The 18,987-nt window shown below is 49.3% G+C and overlaps 1 protein-coding gene across 3 annotated transcripts in view; it reads right to left on the reverse strand.

Moving 5' to 3' along the window:
* LOC140384491 (doublecortin domain-containing protein 1-like) overlaps nt 1-18,987 on the reverse strand; it is an 871,034-nt gene that overhangs the window by 762,872 nt on the left and 89,175 nt on the right. For all 3 annotated transcript variants that reach the window (XM_072466241.1, XM_072466242.1, XM_072466243.1), the window contains one exon: nt 1,072-1,263. In XM_072466241.1, the coding sequence (XP_072322342.1) occupies nt 1,072-1,256 (185 nt within the window). In that variant the 5' untranslated portion in view covers nt 1,257-1,263. The remainder of the gene's footprint in view (nt 1-1,071; nt 1,264-18,987) is intronic.

Consider the following 18,987-nt stretch of genomic DNA (forward strand, 5'->3'; position numbering starts at 1 on the left):
TCACTTCCTATTTCCTTCTCTCATGCCTGTCTCTTCTTTATTCCTTTGGTCCTTCACACTTTCTCTCACCTCATCCCTCTCACCACTTATTGCTTAAGTTACCAGCAAAAAACTTTGTCTTGTAAATCTGGCTGATACTTCCACTCCAGGCAACCCGATCTGACCTCACTATATGTTGCAAAAATGGGTAATGCTGGACATGTGTGTATGTAGCAGTGTTACTAAAGGTCTGCTCCCGGTGTCACCTGTGATGCTGGCACTATTGCCTCTTAGTCACATGGTTAAGGGTTCAAATCCCACTCCAGGACTTGAGCACAAATGTTCATACTGACACTCCAGTGCAGTACTGAGGGAGTCCTCAACTGTCGGAGTTGCTGCACTTCAGATGAGACATTTAATCAAGGTCCCATTTCCCTACTCAGCTCGCGTGGCACTGTTTCGAAGATAATCAGGGGAGGTATCCCTGGTGCCCTGGTCAATGTTTATCTCGCAGTCAACATCACAAAAACAGATCATGGTCACATTGCTGTTTTTGGAAGTATGCTGTACGCAAATGCACAACAGTGAGCACACTGCAAAATAGTACTTCATTAGCTGTAAGCCACTTTGAGATGCCCAGTGATGATGAAAAGTGTTCTATAAAAATAAGTCTTTTTTCCTTCACCGTGTCATAGCTGTGCATGCACTGCAGGCTCCCACTGAATGCAAAAGCACATTCAGGTTGACATTTATTAGCTAGTGATGCAATGTAAGGAAATCTATCTATTTTATTGTGGTTTATTGCTTCCCCTACTTGTCTGCAACTCTCCTCTCTGGCCAAGTAACAAAAATCCATCCAGCATTCCAACTGGTTATCTCTGCACTTATCGTTCTCACAGCCACCACTGAAAATAAAGTTACAGGTGTTGTCATAGTCATAATTTGTCATTTATTTATTGAATTTACTAAGAAGTTTTTATGCTTGCACTATTTCCCCCAGGCACTTTTTTCAAGTTTTTAATAAATCTGATCAAGAAACCCACCCTCCCCCAAAAAACAGTTGAATATTAGTTCATTGCACTAAATTATTACCTTGGCAAACGCTGTGAAGAGGGAAATTTGCTGATCTCTTTAATATATTCTTGCACTAACGCATCTTCTAGACTGCTGCATTGCGATCTCAGAGACTCGGTATATGGCACGCTGCCTCTGGCTGTGGTCGCAGATGTCTTGCTACTAGATGTGCTTGCACTCTTTGGCCTCTGACTTTTACCCATCTCGTATCTAGAAGTAATGAAGAAGAGTTGATATACTCCAAAGACATTGCTCGAAGTGATAAAAACAAAAACACACAACAGTGAGACTAAATACGAATCCTGTGATTTGCCACCTTCATTCATATTCATTATGGGATAATTTAACAAGCCTTTGTTTCAATAATTAACTCGGAGCCTGATTCAATAGAGTTTGAAGAAAAACTGGCAGCCATTTGTGTTTAAGCAGAAAATGTGGGGAATATGTTGCGAATTTAGAATATCTAATACCCACCATTTCAAATCCTGCAAGACCTGTTTTTATGTTTAGAATTTCATGCCAATGTTTCCACATTTTCAGTTATTTTAAATCTTAACTAGCTTTTCTTCATTATTCATTCCTGCGATGTGGACATCGCTGGTAAAGCCAGTATTTATTGCCCATCACAAATTGTCCTTGAGAAGGTGGTGGTGAGCCACCTTCTTGAACCGCTGCAGTTCATGCAGTACAGATACTCCCAAAATGTATTTTTAAAATAATTAATTCTTCGAATATAGCCAATACTGACACGGTTAGTATTTATTGCTCATCCGACATTTCTCTTGAGAAGGCGGTGGTGAGCCTCCTTCTTGAACCATTCCAGTCCATGCAGCTAAGGTAGAACATAGAACATTACAGCACAGAACAGGCCCTTCGGCCCTCGATGTTGTGCCGAGCATTGTCCAAAACAAGTTCAAGCTATCCCACTCCCTATAGAACATAACAGCACAGAACAATATCCGCATTGCTCCATACCACCTGGCCACCAATGGGTTGGCAGAGCGCACAGTGCAGACGTTCAAACGGGGCCTAAAGAAACAGTCTTCCGGGTCCATGGACACTAGACTGGCTAATGTTTTGTTTTCGCATAGGACCACCCCACATACGGCGACTGGGGTAGCTCCCGCGGAACACCTAATTGTCTGGAGACTTCGCACCCGCCTTAGCATGGTTTTCCTGGAAATTAGCGCAAAAGTACGCAGCTATCAAGAACGGCAGGGGCATGGCCTTTCTCGACATCGGCCGATTCGGCCGTTTGCGCCCACAGTATTGCTAGGTAAGGAGCACCTTTAACCCAGTGATGATGAGAAAACTGAAGTCAGGCTGGTATTGGATTTGGAGACAGTGTTCCCATTCACCTGTTGACTCTTTTAGCTGGTGCAGGGTACAGGTTCGGGCGAGGCTGTTGAAGAAACCTGGATACTTAATGCAGTGGATAGTATACACTGCAGCAGTGTGGCAATTATGTTTTTCTAGAGATTCAGGTTAGTGGGATGAACTGTTTTGTCTTGGGTGTTGTCAAATCTCATGAGTGTTGCAGCTACACCCATCCGGTCAAATGAAAATTATTCCATCACACTCATGGCTTCATCCTTGTAAGTGGTACAGATCTTTGAGGAATTTGGATGTGAGCCTCTCACTGTAAAATATCTAGCCTCTGACCTGTTCAAGCAGTTGCAGCATGTATATGGTCAGTTTGCGTTTCTGGTTAATGGTGGCTTCCAGGATATTGATGGTGAGGGTCTCAGTGATGGTAATAATGAGGTGATGGCAAACACCACTGAGGTGGTTAGGCTTTCTAGATGGAGATGCTCATTACCTGACATTTAACTACATGTACCATGTACATTACACATAGCTTAAGTATAGTCTTGTGTGCGCGGGCATGGACTACTTCATTATCTGAGGAATTGAAAATGGAGCTGAACACTCAATTGTTAGTGAACAGTCCCACATCTGCCCTTATTTTTTAGAGTACAAAATTCACTTTTTCCAATTAAGAGGCAATTTAGCATGGCCAATCCACCTAGCTTGCACATCTTTGGGTTGTGGGGGTGAAGTCCACGAAAACACGGGGAGAATGTGCAAACTCCACACAGACAGTGACCCAGAGCCGGGATCGAACCTGGGGCCTCGGTGCCGTGAGGCAACAGGGCTAACCCACTGTGCCACCGTGCTGCCCCTCACATCTGCCCTTATGATGGAGGGAAAGTAATGGGTGAAACAGGTAAAGATGGTTCAGCCTAGGGCACTACTTTGCAGAATTCCTTTTTTTTTAATTTAGAGTACCCAATTTTTCTTTTTCCAATTAAGTGGCAATTTAGCATGGCCAACCCACCTACCTTGCACATCTTTGGTTGTGGGGGTGAGATGCACGCAGACATGGGGAGAATGTGCACACTCCACACGGACAGTGACCTGGGGCCAGGATTAAACCCGGGTCCTCGGCGCCATGAGGCAGCAGTGCTAACCACTGTGCCACCGTGCCGCCCTTCCTTGCAGAATTCCAGCAGTGATGTGCCAAGATGGAGATAATTAAACTCAAATAACTACAACCATCTACCTTTGTACTCACTATGACTCCAGTTTTGTCTGGATTTACATTAACTTCAGTTTTACTAGGGCTTTTTATTGTTCTTTTCAATTGAAGCCTGCCTTGGTGTCAAGGGCAGTCATTCTTACCTCACCCATGCTTTCATTCATAGAATTTACAGTGCAGAAGGAGGCCATTTGGCCCATCGAGTCTGCACCGGCTCTTGGAAAGAGCACCCTACCCAAGCCCACACCTCCACCCTATCCCCATAACCCCGTAACCCCACCCAACACTAAGGGCAATTTAGCATGGCCAATCCACCTAACCTGCACATCTTTGGACTGTGGGAAGAAACCGGAGCACCCGGAGGAAACCCACGCACACATGGGGAGAACGTGCAGACTCCAGACAGACAGTGACCCAAGCCGGGAATCGAACCTGGGACCCTGGAGCTGTGAAGCAATTGTGCTAACCACTGTGCTACCGTGCCTGTCACTGGATAATTTTTACCATCTACCTGGTGCGATTTGAAGAGGGAACCACAGAGCAGTTTTACCAGTTCAGTGACCTAGACCGCAGGAAGTCATTCTTACTTCACCTCAGGAAATTACCATGTGTCCATGTTGATATCAAAGCTGCAGTAAGGCCTGGAGCTGAATGGCGTTGGTGGAACCCAAACTGAGCATCAGTGAACAGGTTCTTGGTGAAAAAGTGTCACTTGAAAGCAATGTTGGTGACTCCTTCTACAACTTTGTTAATGATTGAGCACAGGTTGTTAATTAACTGGTCTGAATTTGTGTAATGCATAATTCTGCTGCTAAGATAAAGCTGTGTCCTTTGAGGTCAAATTCCAATCATAGGCAGTGCTTTAAGTCTCAAGTTAATGAGAATTTAATTATTATTTGCTGAAGGAATTTTGCAGCTTCCTGACACCAGACCAATAGGATTGAATCTTAACACAGGTCCATAAACAGTCCATATAATCACCCTCGACTACCAGGCACTTTAGGCGCATTGTGAATATAGCAGGATCAAACCGACAGAACATTACATCGCAGGACAGGCCCTTCGGCCCTCGATGTTGCGCCGACCTGTGAAACCAATCTTAAGCCCATCTACACTTTTAAATGCCCTTAATGTTGGCGAGTGCACTACTGTTGCAGGCAGGGCATTCCACGCACTTACTACTCCCTGAGTAAAGAACCTATCTCTGACATCTGACCTATGTCTATCTCCCCTCAATTTAAAGCTATGTCCCCTCGTGCAAGACATCACCATCCGAGGAAAAAGGCTCGCACTGTCCACTCTATATAATCCTCTGATCATCTTGCATGCCTCTATTATGTCACCTCTTAACCTTCTTTTCTCTAACGAAAACAGCCTCAAGTCCCTCAGACCTTCCTCAAAAGATCTTCCCTCCATACCAGGCAACATCCTGGTAAATCTCCTCTGCACCCTTTCCAATGCTTCCACATCCTTCCTATAATGCGGCGACCAGAATTGCACGCAATACTCCAAATGCAGCCGCACCAGAGTTTTGTACAGCTGCAACATGACCTCATGGCTCCGAAACTCAATCCCTCTACCAATAAAAGCTAACACACCGTACGCCTTCTTAACAACCCTATCAACCTGGGTGGCAACTTTCAGGGATCCATGTACATGGACACCGAGATCTCTCTGCTCATCCACACTACCAAGAATCTTACCATTAACCCAGTACTCTGTATTCCTGTTACTCCTTCCAAAATGAATCACCTCACACTTTTCTGCATTAAACTCCTTTTCCCACTTCTCAGCCCAGCTCTGCAGCTTATCTATGTCCCTCTGCAACCTGCAACATCCTTCCGCATGGCCCTCAACTCCACCGACTTTAGTGTAATCCGCAAATTTACTCACCCATCCTTCTACGCCCTCCTCCAGGTCAGTTATAAAAATGACAAACAGCAGTGGCCCCAAAACAGATCCTTGTGGTACACCACTAGTAACTGAACTCCAGGCTGAACATTTCCCATCAACCACCACCCTCTGTCTTCTTACAGCTAGCCAATTTCTGATCCAAACCGCTAAATCACCCTCAATCCCATGCCTCCGTATTTTCTGCAATAGCCTACCGTGGGGAACCTTATCAAATGCTTTACTGAAATCCATATACACCACATCAACTGCTTTACCCTCATCCACCTGTTTGGTCACCTTCTCAAAGAACTCAATAAGGTTTGTGAGGCACGACCTACCCTTCACAAAACCGTGTTGACTATCTCTAATCAAATTATTCCTTTCTAGATGATTATAAATCCTATCTCTTAGAATCCTTTCCAAGACTTTGCCCACAACAGAAGTAAGGCTCACTGGTCTATAGTTACCAGGGTTGTCTCTACTCCCCTTCTTGAGCAAGGGGACAACATTTGCTATCCTCCAGTCTTCTGGCACTATTCCTGTAGACAATGACAACATAAAGATCAAAGCCAAAGGCTCTGCAATCTCCTCGCTAGCTTCCCAGAGAATCCTAGGATAAATCCCATCCGGCCCAGGGGACTTACCTATTTTCACACTTTCCAGAATTGCTACAGCTCCTCCTTATGAACCTCAATCCCATCTAGTCTAGTAGCCTACATTGTCTTTTTCCTGTGTGAATACTGACAAAAAATATTCATTTAGCGCCTCTCCTATCTCCTCAGACTCCACGCACAACTTCCCACTACTGTCCTTGACTGGCTCTACTCTTACCCGAGTCATTCTTTTATTCATTACATACCTATTCAAAGCTTTAGGGTTTTCCTTGATTCTACCTGCCAAGGACTTCTCATGTCCCCTCCTGGCTCTTCTTAGCTCTCTCTTTAGGTCCTTCCTAGCTAACTTGTAACACTCAAGCACCCTAACTGAACCTTCACGTCTCAACTTTACATAAGCCTCCTTCTTCCTCTTGACAAGTGATTCAACTACTTTAGTAAACCACGGTTCCCTCGCCGAACCACTTCCTCCCTGCCAGACAGGTACATACTTATCAAGGACACGCAGTAGCTGTTCCTTGAACAAGCTCCACATTTCAATTGTGCCCATCCCCTGCAGTTTCCTTCCCCATCCTATGCATCCTAAGTCTTGCCTAATCGCATCATAATTGCCTTTCCCCCAGCTATAACTCTTGCCCTGCGGTATATACCTATCCCTTTCCATCGCTAAAGTAAACGTAACCGAATTGTGGTCACTGTCACCAAAGTGCTCACCTACCTCCAAATCTAACACCTGGCCTGGTTCATTACCCAGTACCAAATCCTCGCCTATCTACATACTGTGTCAGGAAACCCTCCTGCACACATTGGACAAAAACTGACCCATCTAAAGTACTCGAACTATAGCGTTTCCACTCAATATTTGGAAAGTTAAAGTCCTCCATAACAACTACCCTGTTACTTTCGCTCCTTTCCAGAATCATCTTTGCAATCCTTTCCTCTACATCTCTGGAACTTTTCGGAGGCCTATAGAAAACTCCCAACAGGGTGACCTCTCCTTTCTTGTTTCTAACCTCAGCCTATACTACCTCAGTAGACGAGTCCTCATCAAACATCCTTTCTGCCACCGTAATACTGTCCTTGACTAACAATGCCACACCTCCCCCTCTTTTACCACCTTCCCTGAGCTTATTGAAACATCTAAATCCCGGAACCTGCAACAGTCATTCTTGTCCCTGCTCTATCCATGTCTCCGAAATGGCCACAACATCGAAGTCCCAGGTACCAGCCCATGCTGCAAGTTCACCCACCGTATTGCTCCTGGCGTTGAAGTAGACACACTTCAAACCACCTTCCTGCCTGCTGGTACACTCCTGCGACCTTGAAACCTTGTTCATGACCTCACTACTCTCAACCTCCAGTACACTGGAGCTACAATTCAGGTTACCATCCACCTGCTGAATTAGTTTAAATCCTCCCGAAGAGCATTAGCAAATTTCCCTCCCAGGATATTGGTAACCCTCTGGTTCAGGTGTAGACCATCCCATTTGAAGAGGTCCCACCTACCCCAGAATGAGCCCCAATTATCCAGGTATCTGAATCCCTCCCTCCTGCACCATCCCTGTAGCCACGTGTTCAACTGTTCTCTCTCCCTAATCCTCGTCTCGCTAGCACGTGGCACGGGTAACAACCCAGAGATAATAACTCTTTGTTCTAGCTCTAAGATTCCACCCTAGCTCCCTGAATACCTGCCTTACATCCCCATCCCTTTTCCTCCCTATGTCGTTGGTGCGTATGTGGACCACGACTTGGGGCTTCTACACCTCCCCCTTAAGGATCCCAAAAACACGATCCGAGACATCACGGACCCTGGCATCTGGGAGGTAACACACCAACCGCGAGTCTCTCTCGTTCCCACAGAATCTCCTATCTGTCCCCCTAACTACGGAGTCCCCAATGACTAATGCTCTACTCCTCTCCCCCCTTCCCTTCTGAGCATCAGGGACAGACTCTGTGCCAGAGACCTGCGTCCCCCCCCACCAGTATCCAAAGCGGTATACTTGTTACTGAGAGGAATGACCACAGGGGATCCCTGTACTGACTGCTTCCTCCCAGCCCCTCTCACTGTCACCCATCTATCTTCATTCTTCGGAGTAACTACATCCCTGAAGCTTCTATATATGACCACCTCTGCCTCCCGAATGATCCAAAGTTCATCCAACTCCAGCTCCAGTTCCCTAACGAGGTTTTTGAGGAGCTGGTGATGGGTGCACTTCCCACAGGTGAAATCAGCAGGGACACTGACAGTGTCCCTCACCTCAAACATTCTGCAGGAGGAACATTGCACTGCCTTCCCTGCCATCCCCTCAAGATAACTTGCGGATAAAACAAGAAGAAGAAAGAAAGAGCTTACTTGATATTCACTCAACCCCTTAGGTTAGAGGAGGTGGCTCCTCTCCCGCGCTTTTAAATCTCCGGCTCCTCTCCCGCGCTTTTAAATTTCCGGCTCCTCTCCTGCTTTTAAATCTCCGGTTCCTCTCCCGCTTTTCAATCTCCAGCTCCTCTCCCACTTTTAAATCTCCGGCTCCTCTCCCGCTTTTAAATCTCCTGCTCCTCTTCCGCTTTTAAATCTCCCGCTCCTCTCCCACTTTTAAATCTCCGGCTCCTCTCCCGCTTTTAAATCTCCTGCTCCTCTTCCGCTTTTAAATCTCCCGCTCCTCTCCCGCTTTGAAATCTCTGGCTCCTCTCCCGCTCTTTTAACTCTCTGGCTCCTCTCCTGCTTTTAAATCTCCAGCTCCTCTCCCGTGCTTTTAACTCTCTGGCTCCGCTCCCGCTTTTAAATCTCGGGCTCCTCTCCCGCTTTTAAATCTCCGGCTCCTCTCCCGCTTTCAAAACTCCGGCTCCTCTAACGTGCTTTGAACTCTCTGGCTCCTCTCCCGCTTTTAAATCTCCGGCTCCTGTCCCACACTTTCAAATCACCGGCTCCTCTCCCGCTTTTCAATGTCCCGGTCTCTCCTCTCGCACTGTTTTCACTCTCCCGGCTGTCTCTCCTCTCTAATGTCTTATGTCTAAGACTAGGCATTATATGTAGATGGTGAAGTATCTTGAACTGGTTTTCATTCATTTTATTGCAAACTAAAATTTTACCGGCACAGTCCCATATATTACCCCATGTCTCCTCAACAATATTGATTGCCAAGTCCTTTTCCCAAGGCACACAACGTGCTAATGCAGGTTCTAGAATTTAAAGTACCATAGAACAAAGCACAGGAACAGGCCCTTCGGCCCTCCAAGCCTGTACCTGTCATGATACCAACCTTTGCCAAAACCCTCGGCACTTCATTGTGCTGTATCCTCTATACCCATCCTATCCATGTATTTGTCAAGATGTCTTTTGAGCGCCATTAATGTATCTGCTTCCACAACCTCCCCTGGCAATGCGTTCCAGGCACTCACCACCCTCTGCATAAAAAAACCTGCCTCGCACATCTTCTCTAAACGTTGCCCCACAGACCTTAAACCTATGCCCCCTGGTGACTGACTCCTCCATCCTGGGAAAGAGTGCCTGCCCATCCACTCTATCCATGCCCCTCATGACCGCAGTCGCCTCATCTTTAGAGATAGGAGCATTGAGAACTAGGTGTTGGCTCTCTGAAACCCCTGGAAACCAAACGGAAGAGAAAAAAACAGTCCTATACCTGCCATCACATCAATTGATTGATCTGACTTATATAGTTCCTCGTAAAAATCCTTAAAAGCCTCATTAATCTCCTTTGTCCTCCTAACCCTTCCACCACCCCAAACAACACACAGAAGGGATAGCCCTTGTATCAGCCTTCTTCATAGTTAAGCAGGCCAAATATTTACAGCTTATTCCCAAACTCATACAGCTTTGGAAACTTTAAGCTTCTGTCAGCCTGCTGAGTCAATAAGGAGTCAAGAGCCACCCTTGCAGTGTTCACCTCCTTCAATAATTGTCTGTTAGGTGTCCTCTTCTGCTTCAGCCAAACACACTTTCACCCGGCACTGTTTCTCCTATATCTTATGTCTTTTATTAGTTTATAAGAAATAATCAGCTCTGTAGCATAGGCCTTACACTTCTCCAATGAAGTGGAAGGGAAAATATCAGGGGTCGAGTTGACTGAAAGAAAAAAATCAAAATCTTTCTTGAATTAAGTAGTAAATGAAATATATATTAGCAGAGAGGCATCAGATCGCCATGCTCCAGTCGGGGAAGGTTAGCCCTCGAGCAAAAGTTCCAGGAAGCATGGTCCGAGGTTACAGTACCACCTAAGGACCAGGAAAATTGCAGGGGTAGGATTGCCCTCGGCACAAAAAAGTAATCAATTCTAGTGTGACACTGATGAGGAGCTGAGAAGCATATAAAGTCTCTGGGGCTGGATTCTCTGTTTCTGAGACGAGCGTTGACACCATCGCAGGATTCTTGGACTTTCACGACAGCAGAACTGCATCGATTCCGCTACTGTTAAGGGGCTAGCACTGGCGCCATGTGGAACACAATCGATTCTAATGGAAAATGGTGCGGGCTTCACTGGGTCCGTGATTGACACTCGGGAGGCAGACAAGCTGCAGCCGTATATATAGACATAGACACATGGGGGGCGAGATTCTCCAACCCCCCCCCCCCCCCCCCCGCCGGGTCGGAGAATCGCCGGGGGCTGGCGTGAATCCCGGCCCCGCCAGTTGCCGAATTCTCCACCACCGGATATTCGGCAGGGGCGGGAATCGTGCCGCGCCGGTTGGCGGGCTCCCCCCGCGATTCTCCGGCCCATCCTGCCGCTAAAATGCCTGTCCCACCAGCGTAGATTAAACCACCTACCTTACCGGCGGGACAAGGCGGCACGGGCGGGCTCCGGGGTCCTGGGGGGGTGCCCCCATGGTGGCCTGGCCCGCGGTCGGGGCCCATCGGTCGACGGGCGGGCCTGTGCCGTGGGGGCACTCTTTCCCTTCCGCCTTCACCACGGTCTCCACCATGGTGGAGGCGGAAGAGACTCCCTCCACTGCGCATGAGCGGGAATGCCGTCAGCGGCCGCTGATGCTCCCGTGCATGCGCCGCCCGGAGATGTCATTTCCGCGCCAGCTGCCGGGGCACCAAAGGCCTTTCCCGCCAGCTGGCGGGGCGGAAATTCGCCCGCCGCCGGCCTAGCCCCTTAAGGTTGCGGCTCGGCCCCCAAAGATGCGGAGCATTCCGCACCTTTGGGACGGCGTGATGCCCGACTGATTTGCGCCGTTTTGGGCGCCAGTCGGCGGACATCGCGCCGTTTCCGGAGAATTTCACCCTATAATCCCCAGACGCACTCATCCCAGCTAACAAGATGGCACTGGATCTGCTGGAGCGCGCCCATACAGCTGATGGGTTGGCTGGGGCCAGAGGGCACCCCCGGAGTGGTGGGACACCTGTATGACCCGTGATCCTAAGTTCACAGTGAGCTGTCAGCGGCATGTGCAGCTGCATGGCTGCCTTGCCAGCTGCGGCAATGGTGTTCCATTTCCATCCACCCTGACATCACAGTCCACCTCCTGGCCACTCCCCGCAACTCCCCCGGCCCTGGCACACCCTGGGGTGTGTCAACCCCCCCCGCCTCCAAAACCACCCTCACACCACCCTCACAACTGTCAGCAAACTATGGTGATGTGAGACACTTTCCGTACCCCCTCTCTCTCCCTCAGCAGCCACTTTCTCGATTTCACGATCTTTAAAAGCACAAGTGAACCGCGTTGTCGGGAACTCGGCCCATCGGAGGCGGCGAATCGCGGAGGCCCCGGAGAATACCGGGTCAGGCCCGCTAATGATATTCACATGGTGTTTACTGTATGTGCGTTCCGGACCGCATTGACGCTGCAGTTGAAGTGATGGAGAATCGCGATTAGGCGTCAAATCGGCGTCTGCCGCAATTTTGGCGTCGGAACCTATTCTCCGCCCAATCGCATTTCGCGATTTCGGCTTCGGCAAACGGAGAATCCTGCCCTAAGTGTTGACGCTGGCGCAGAATATGTGGAGTTCCACGACAGCAAAACTGGTGCTGCACCTGGATGGATTTAGCTACTGTTGAGGGGCTAGCACTGGCGCCACATGGAACACAATCGATTCCAATGAGAAACGGTGCAGAATTCGCAGGCTCCGAGATTGACACTCAAAAGGCTGACAAGCATGTTTACTAGACAACAGGTGAGGGAATTTCCGTTGCTCCCGACACAGGGGATACAGGACAGGGTGCTTTCAGGGGTGTGGGTCGGAGAGGGCAAGGTGTCAGAGATTTACCGAGAGATGAGGGAAGAGGGGGAGGAGTCGGTGGGCGAACTAAAAGGAAAGTGGGAAGAAGAACTAGGGGAGGAGATAGAGGAGGGTATGTGGGCTGATGCCCTAAGCAGGGTAAATTCCTCTTCCTCATGCGCCAGGCTTAGCCTGATTCAATTTAAGGTGCTACATAGAGCACACATAACGGGAGCAAGATTGAGCAGGTTCTTTGGAGTGGAGGACAAATGTGGGAGGTGTGGCGGGAGCCCGGCAAACCACGCACATATGTTTTGGGCGTGCCCGGCACTGGAAGGGTATTGGAAGGGAGTGACGGGAGTGATTTCACGGGTGGTGAAGGCCCGGGTCAAACCAGGCTGGGGGTTAGCTCTATTTGGAGTTGCAGAAGAGCCGGGAGTGCAGGAGGCGAAAGAGGCCGACGTTGTGGCCTTTGCGTCCCTAGTAGCCCGGCGCAGGATCCTACTCATGTGGAAGAAGGCGAAACCCCCCCCGGACTGGAGGCCTGGGTAAATGATATGGCGGGGTTCATTAAACTGGAGCGGATAAAGTTTGCCCTGAGAGGATCAGCTCAAGGGTTCACCAGGCGGTGGCAGCCATTTCTCGACTACCTAGGGGAACGTTAGAGGGAAGACAGATGACCAGCAGCAGCAACCCAGGGGGAAGGGGGGGAGGGGGGAGGAGGGGGGGGGGGGGGGGGTTTAGTTTAGTTTAGGTCAAAGATAAAGGGGTTTTGTTACTTGTGTATTGTTAAAAATTTCTGTATTGTTATTGTTGCGTTTGCTTTGTAAGAGGGGAAAAATTGTTGTTTGGGAAAAAAATTTCAATAAAACATATTTTTTAAAAAAAACTGAAATGCTACAGACACTAATCTGCCTGGATTTGTAAATGTTCTTTAAGACATATTTACCTTGACAGGGCCATCATTATATTATTGTGAGATGCATTTCAGTTTGTATATGTGCCACTGACCACAGGAAATAAACTTTCACATTCTTTCCAAAAAAAAAACGGCTGACAAGTTATACTCTTCACTCCCCACACACGCCATCCCAGCCAACAAGATGACAGCAAGGAGAGCAGCTCCACGCTTCACCGACGCCAAGCTGGAGACCCTCTTGGAGGAGAGGCAGACGATCCTGTACCCCAGCCAGGGAATGAGGCTGTCAGCTGCTGCCGTTCGCAGTGCATGGGCACAGGTGGCAGAGGTGGTGAGCACCGTGGGTAACACCGTGCAGACCAGCCAGCAGTGCCAGAAGAAACTACACAACCTCCTCAGGGCAACCAGGGTGAGTAGGCAGCACTGTGTCCCTGGCACCAACCCTTATCCTCATACACCGGCAAACCTACCCTCCTCCCACCCCGGAGGGCGGCCGAACACCAACCCTGCACCACATGCCCGCACCCATACCAGCCTCCATGGTGGGTTCCCTGGCCCCTGATGCCACCAGCTAACCACCCCCTGGGCTGCATGCATCGGAATGTCTAACATTGTCGTTTTCCATCTGCCCCCCCCTCCAGGAGAAGTCCACCCATAATCGCCAGGAGCAAGAGAAGACTGGAGGGGAACCGCCAGAGTTGCGGCCCCTCACCATGGCAGAGCAGAGGGCCCTGGATGTGGTTGGCGGCCCAGAGGAAAGGGAGGTCGCCGGGGTGGAGTTTGGTTGGGGGCAAGGAAGTGAGACTTGTCAACCCTTTGTGTGGCGGCTCTCCGTGACACGTGTGTCAACCCCCCCGCCTCCAAAACCACCCTCACACCACCCTCAACCCCACACCACCCTCACCCTTACACCATCCTCACCCTCAGCCCCACCTTCATCCCCAACCATCCCACTCCCACCTCACCCTACACCATCCCCACCCTCACCAACCCCTCACCCACACGCTCAACCCCACCACCCCCACTCCCCCGGCCTGCGATCTAATCATGCATCTTCTCTTTTGTCTCGTAAGATCTGCCGGGGATGGGGTGGGCCCGTCTCGTGTCCCCCGCCCCCAGCCAATGCCAGAGCCGGAGCCCCCCAGTGAACTGTGCAACGATAATGAGAGCAGCTTGAACGCCAGCCCTCCACCCGAGATGCAGGACACCCCAGAGCTCATTTCCGAGGATGACATTGAATTCCCATCACAGCTGTCTCCAACATCCTTCACCATCCCAGTGTCCATGACCCTAGCCAGTCACCCTAGTTAGTGAACCTGGAGGCTATTAAAGCAGCCCATGTGTTGGCCCTGGCGCACACGTCGTGTGGCGTCCCTTGCCCACCTGGGCTCCAAGTCCTGCCCATCCTCCCCCTCCCCGTATCCTTCTCGTCGGACGAGGACTGACATTCCTCCTCCTCCTCCAGCACGTCGCCCCGCTGCTGCACAATTCTGTGAGGGCGTAGCAGGCCGCGACGATGCGGGCGACCTTCTCAGCATCATACTGGCACTTGAACTTCATCTTCAGGAGGCCGGAGCACCATTCTGTTGTGATATCATGGTTGTGTTGTAATTCCCCAACTGACCAGTTGGAGTCTCATCAGTCTATAAGTGAATGATAGATTCAGGTGATCTTAGACTGACTAGGGAGCTGAGAGAGAGAGATCGTGGTTTATGCATGTTCATACTGTTATTCATCTGTTGTTTTGTATATATATTTGTTAATTTTCAAAAATGATTTATAGCTGTAGCTACAAGTATTCTTGTAATATAAATCAGGTCATCCATCAAGAACATTACATGCTCAATCATACTGCTGGCTGCTGGAGGGGCATCATTGTAACGGGTCTCCGCGTCAATCTGTGGCCTCCGGATAAGCATCATCAGCAACGATGGCAGTGGATAACCCCTGTCACCCAGATGCCAACTACCCAGTCGGGGGGTTATCGCAAACATGTCAGGAATCATCGAGTGTGCTAGGATGAAGACGTCATGCACACTGCCCGGGTATCAGGCGCAGATGTGATGCGCAGCTGATAGTCAAATATCAGCTGCACATTCATCGGGTGGAGCACTTTTTTTTTGTGTATAGTAGACTGGCATCATAAGGCGACATGATCGCATCAATCACCCCCTGGACCCGGGGCATCCAGTTGATGGCGGTGAGACACACTGCCCAGGCATCCTGGTGGGCTTGGCCCACATTGGAGTGGATGTATTGAACCGCCTGGGCATATAGGGCCTCTGTGACGGCACAGATGCACCTTGGCACTGACATGTGTGAGATCCTGGGCAGGTTCCCACTCGCCGTCTGGAAGGTCCCCGTCGTGTAAAAGTTCAGGGCAACCGTGCCCAACCCTGTGCCCAACCAGGTCCACCAGGCTACATGTTGGCCAGTTTGCACTGCGGGCTCCGCCCCCGCATGTCCTCCCCTCCCATCTCCACACCCATGGGCCTTTGGTGCCCGTACCGTGGGGGCCGCTGGCCCTGGCATCCTGATGCCATGGGTACTGTCAGCTGGCACTGCCCTTGGCTGTGGTATGCTCCACGGCCCCCACCTGTCGCACTGTCGTGGCTACGGTGGGCGTTTCCGTTGAGTAGGCCGTTGAGAAGGCCGTCTGATACCCTGCCAGCGGGTGGCGGCCGATTGGGTGGTGGGGGGTATGGCAGAGGGTGGGGTGTGGGGAAGGGGGGGCACCCATATGGCTGGTGTCACACTGCAGAACCAGGGGCCAAGGTGGGTGGTCAATGGGGTGCGCAGTAATTGCGGTCCGTGCCTGGACACCGCCCCAGTCCCGTGGGGGCTCACCCCGGCAACATGGCCCATTTCCCAGTCAACTCCCCCCTCCCCCAGCCCTGGCAGGGCCTCTCCCACCACAGCCAACCCGGCCAGTGTCCGGCCCAGCAGCCCGTGGTTGCGCCTCTCTGTGTCCTACCTCCTCTCTCTCTCTCTCATCAGCCACGACTCAAGTTTCACGACTTTTAAAAGCACAAGTGAACCGCGCTGTCGAGAACTCGGCCCATCGGAAATGGAAAATCACGGAGACCCCGGAGAATACCGGGTCAGGCCCGCTAATGACATGCAAATGGTGTTTCCTGTACGTGCGTTCCGGACTGCATTGACGCCGCTGTCGAGGTAATGGAGAATTGCGATTTGGCGTCAGATCGGTGCCCGCCGCGATTTTGGAGTCGGAATCTGTTTTCCGCCCAATTGTGTTTCGCGATTTCGGCATCAGCCAACGGAGAGACCCACCACCTATCTCTAGGGTGTAGAGTGCTCCAAGCATGCACATATCCCACCTCCTCATACACTGAGGCCAACACCTCAGCTTGCATTGTGGGAGGATTCCTAGTAACTGGGAGCTGGTCTACCAAAGGGTTCGGGTGGCAGTTAAAGTCTCCAGCCAGGAAAGAGTTAGTCGAAGCCAATTCTGCGAAGTTCAAAAGGCCTCAGTGATTAACTCCAGAGACTAATTCGGAGGTCCATATACATTCATTATTGGGACAATGTCTCCATGCACCAAACCTCGAATCATCACATATCTATCACCCTCGTCCTTAGCACAAGTCGCTACGTTCAAGGGAAGTACTTGTGGATCAGGATTGCGACACTCCCACTATTCGTTGATAAAGAGGCGAAACAAAACCTGCCCATCCAGTCCCGTTTCAAGTTTAAGTGCTTCCTATCATCCAAACAAATTTCTTGAAACAAGGCTATGTCTACTTTCTCCTTCTCCATAAAGGGAAGAATCTTTTTCCTTTTGGTAGGGTGAAGAATACTCCGGAGATTCCATGAGAAATGTTAAGATTAACCGCTGCTATTACATAAGCCACAGAAGAAGAATAGGACCGATTTTCACGTCAAAATCGAGCATGCACCATAACACACCTCTCCAACTCATTTTACACCAGAGGCACCAAAACTTCCTCAATATGTTCCTTACATGGATAAAAGACCTGTCTGTACCAATGCAGGATAACGCCAACAACATAGTGACCCCATTATAATAATAAAAATGCAAAAGAATCACGACCACAAGTTCTCAGGGGACAATCCTCAATAAGATTGAGGACCTGTAGGATTAACCCCCGGCCATAGTGTCATTACCACCAGGATACAACCTCCTCAGCAAGGAAGGGAGAAAAAAAGCCAACCAGGGAATGAGAACCAAATGCCCCTCCCACATTTTAAGCCCATGCATGAAGACCTGTATGCACCACCCACCCTCTGGCAATGGCGTCACTCGATCCTGCCATGACTAAGATACGGATAATAAGATGACAGGTAAAAAGCACAGGGCATATCCACCATGACTAAACTAATAATAGTCCCTGAAACACTCAAAGAGAAGATGAAGAAGACATTCACTATGGTGCTCAAATATTAGCAAAACCCTTTAAACAGGATAAGAGACAATAATTTCAGACCAGCAATACCATGATAGGGAAAGTCCAGATTAAAGCTTTGAGATTGTCCGAGTTGAGGACCATAGTCCAAATCATTGTCTTCCATGGTCTTGATGAATGACAAAGCAACAGTCAGATTATCAAAAGACTTAGCAGAGTCGACACATTAAGTGTTGCAGTCCAGCCACCTTGAAGTGTTTTCAATCTTCATCAAAGCCTCGACACTTTATCTGCGTCACTGCCGAAAAGTCCTGGAAGGAGTAAATCCTCGCTCCCACCATGCCCTGCCACCTCCAGGACCATCTGGTGATCTTTAAAATTGTGGAAGCAAATGAGTGTAGATCTGGGACAAAGATTGTCCCTTGGCCTTAATGCCAGGATACAGTACGTCCTTTCCAATTTGAAATGCCCAGCCTTCACATCCAACATCCACATCCACATTCACATCCAGAAAATATGGTAGTCAGTTCTCAATGAACTTAATAGGAGCCTTACACCCCTCTCCCTCAGGCAAACCAATGACTCAGATTTTCTTTCTCCGACCTCTGTTCTCCAAATCTTCCAGGATTTCTGAAATAACACGTAGCTGGTTTTCCAAGGATTGAATTTGAGCTTTCGACGAGGAAGCAACATACTCAAAGTTCAGGATTCTTTCCTCCATATCATCAAGCCTTTTATTAGTATTCTGCAACTTGACCTCATGGACACATAAATTTTGAGTCATCAAACCAAGCCTCTGATCAATGACACGGGTCATGCTGGAAGTCATCATTTTCACTGCCGCCAAGAGTGCCTCGGAGGATCAAGTGACCTCTTGAGGATCATGCCGCCATATTGAAAGGGTAACTCTTGATTATTTATTTAAATATGGTGAGTGGGCTGCCAATTTTGACACCCTACCATTATGGGGGGTGAGCTCAGGAGTGGCAGGTAGGTGGTACAGTGGGCACCTGCCCTTATTAATGTGCCTCTTCCAAAAACACACCCAGCAGGGGCACATAAAATTCAGCCGCTCCCCATTATAAATCTCAACACTAATTAATCAAGAAAATGGTCTCTACAAATTCAGAATATATTCTTAATAACTGAAAGATTTCTCTCACACTCTCGTGATTGTGTCAGTTTTCTTCAGCCAACTCAAACCCAGATATTCTGCATGAAACCCTAGAACATAAAACCATGAGGCATAAGAGCAGAAGTAGGTAATTTGGGCCATTGAGCCTGCGCCGCCATCCAATGAGATCATGACTGATCTGATATAATCGTCAACTCTGTTTTCCCGCCTTATCCGCATAACTCTTGATTCCCTGACCGATTAAGAATCATGGGCGGGATTCTCCGTCCCACCG

Source organism: Scyliorhinus torazame, chromosome 10 (genome assembly GCF_047496885.1).
Source record: "Scyliorhinus torazame isolate Kashiwa2021f chromosome 10, sScyTor2.1, whole genome shotgun sequence".
NCBI classification, from domain to species: Eukaryota; Metazoa; Chordata; class Chondrichthyes; order Carcharhiniformes; family Scyliorhinidae; genus Scyliorhinus; species Scyliorhinus torazame.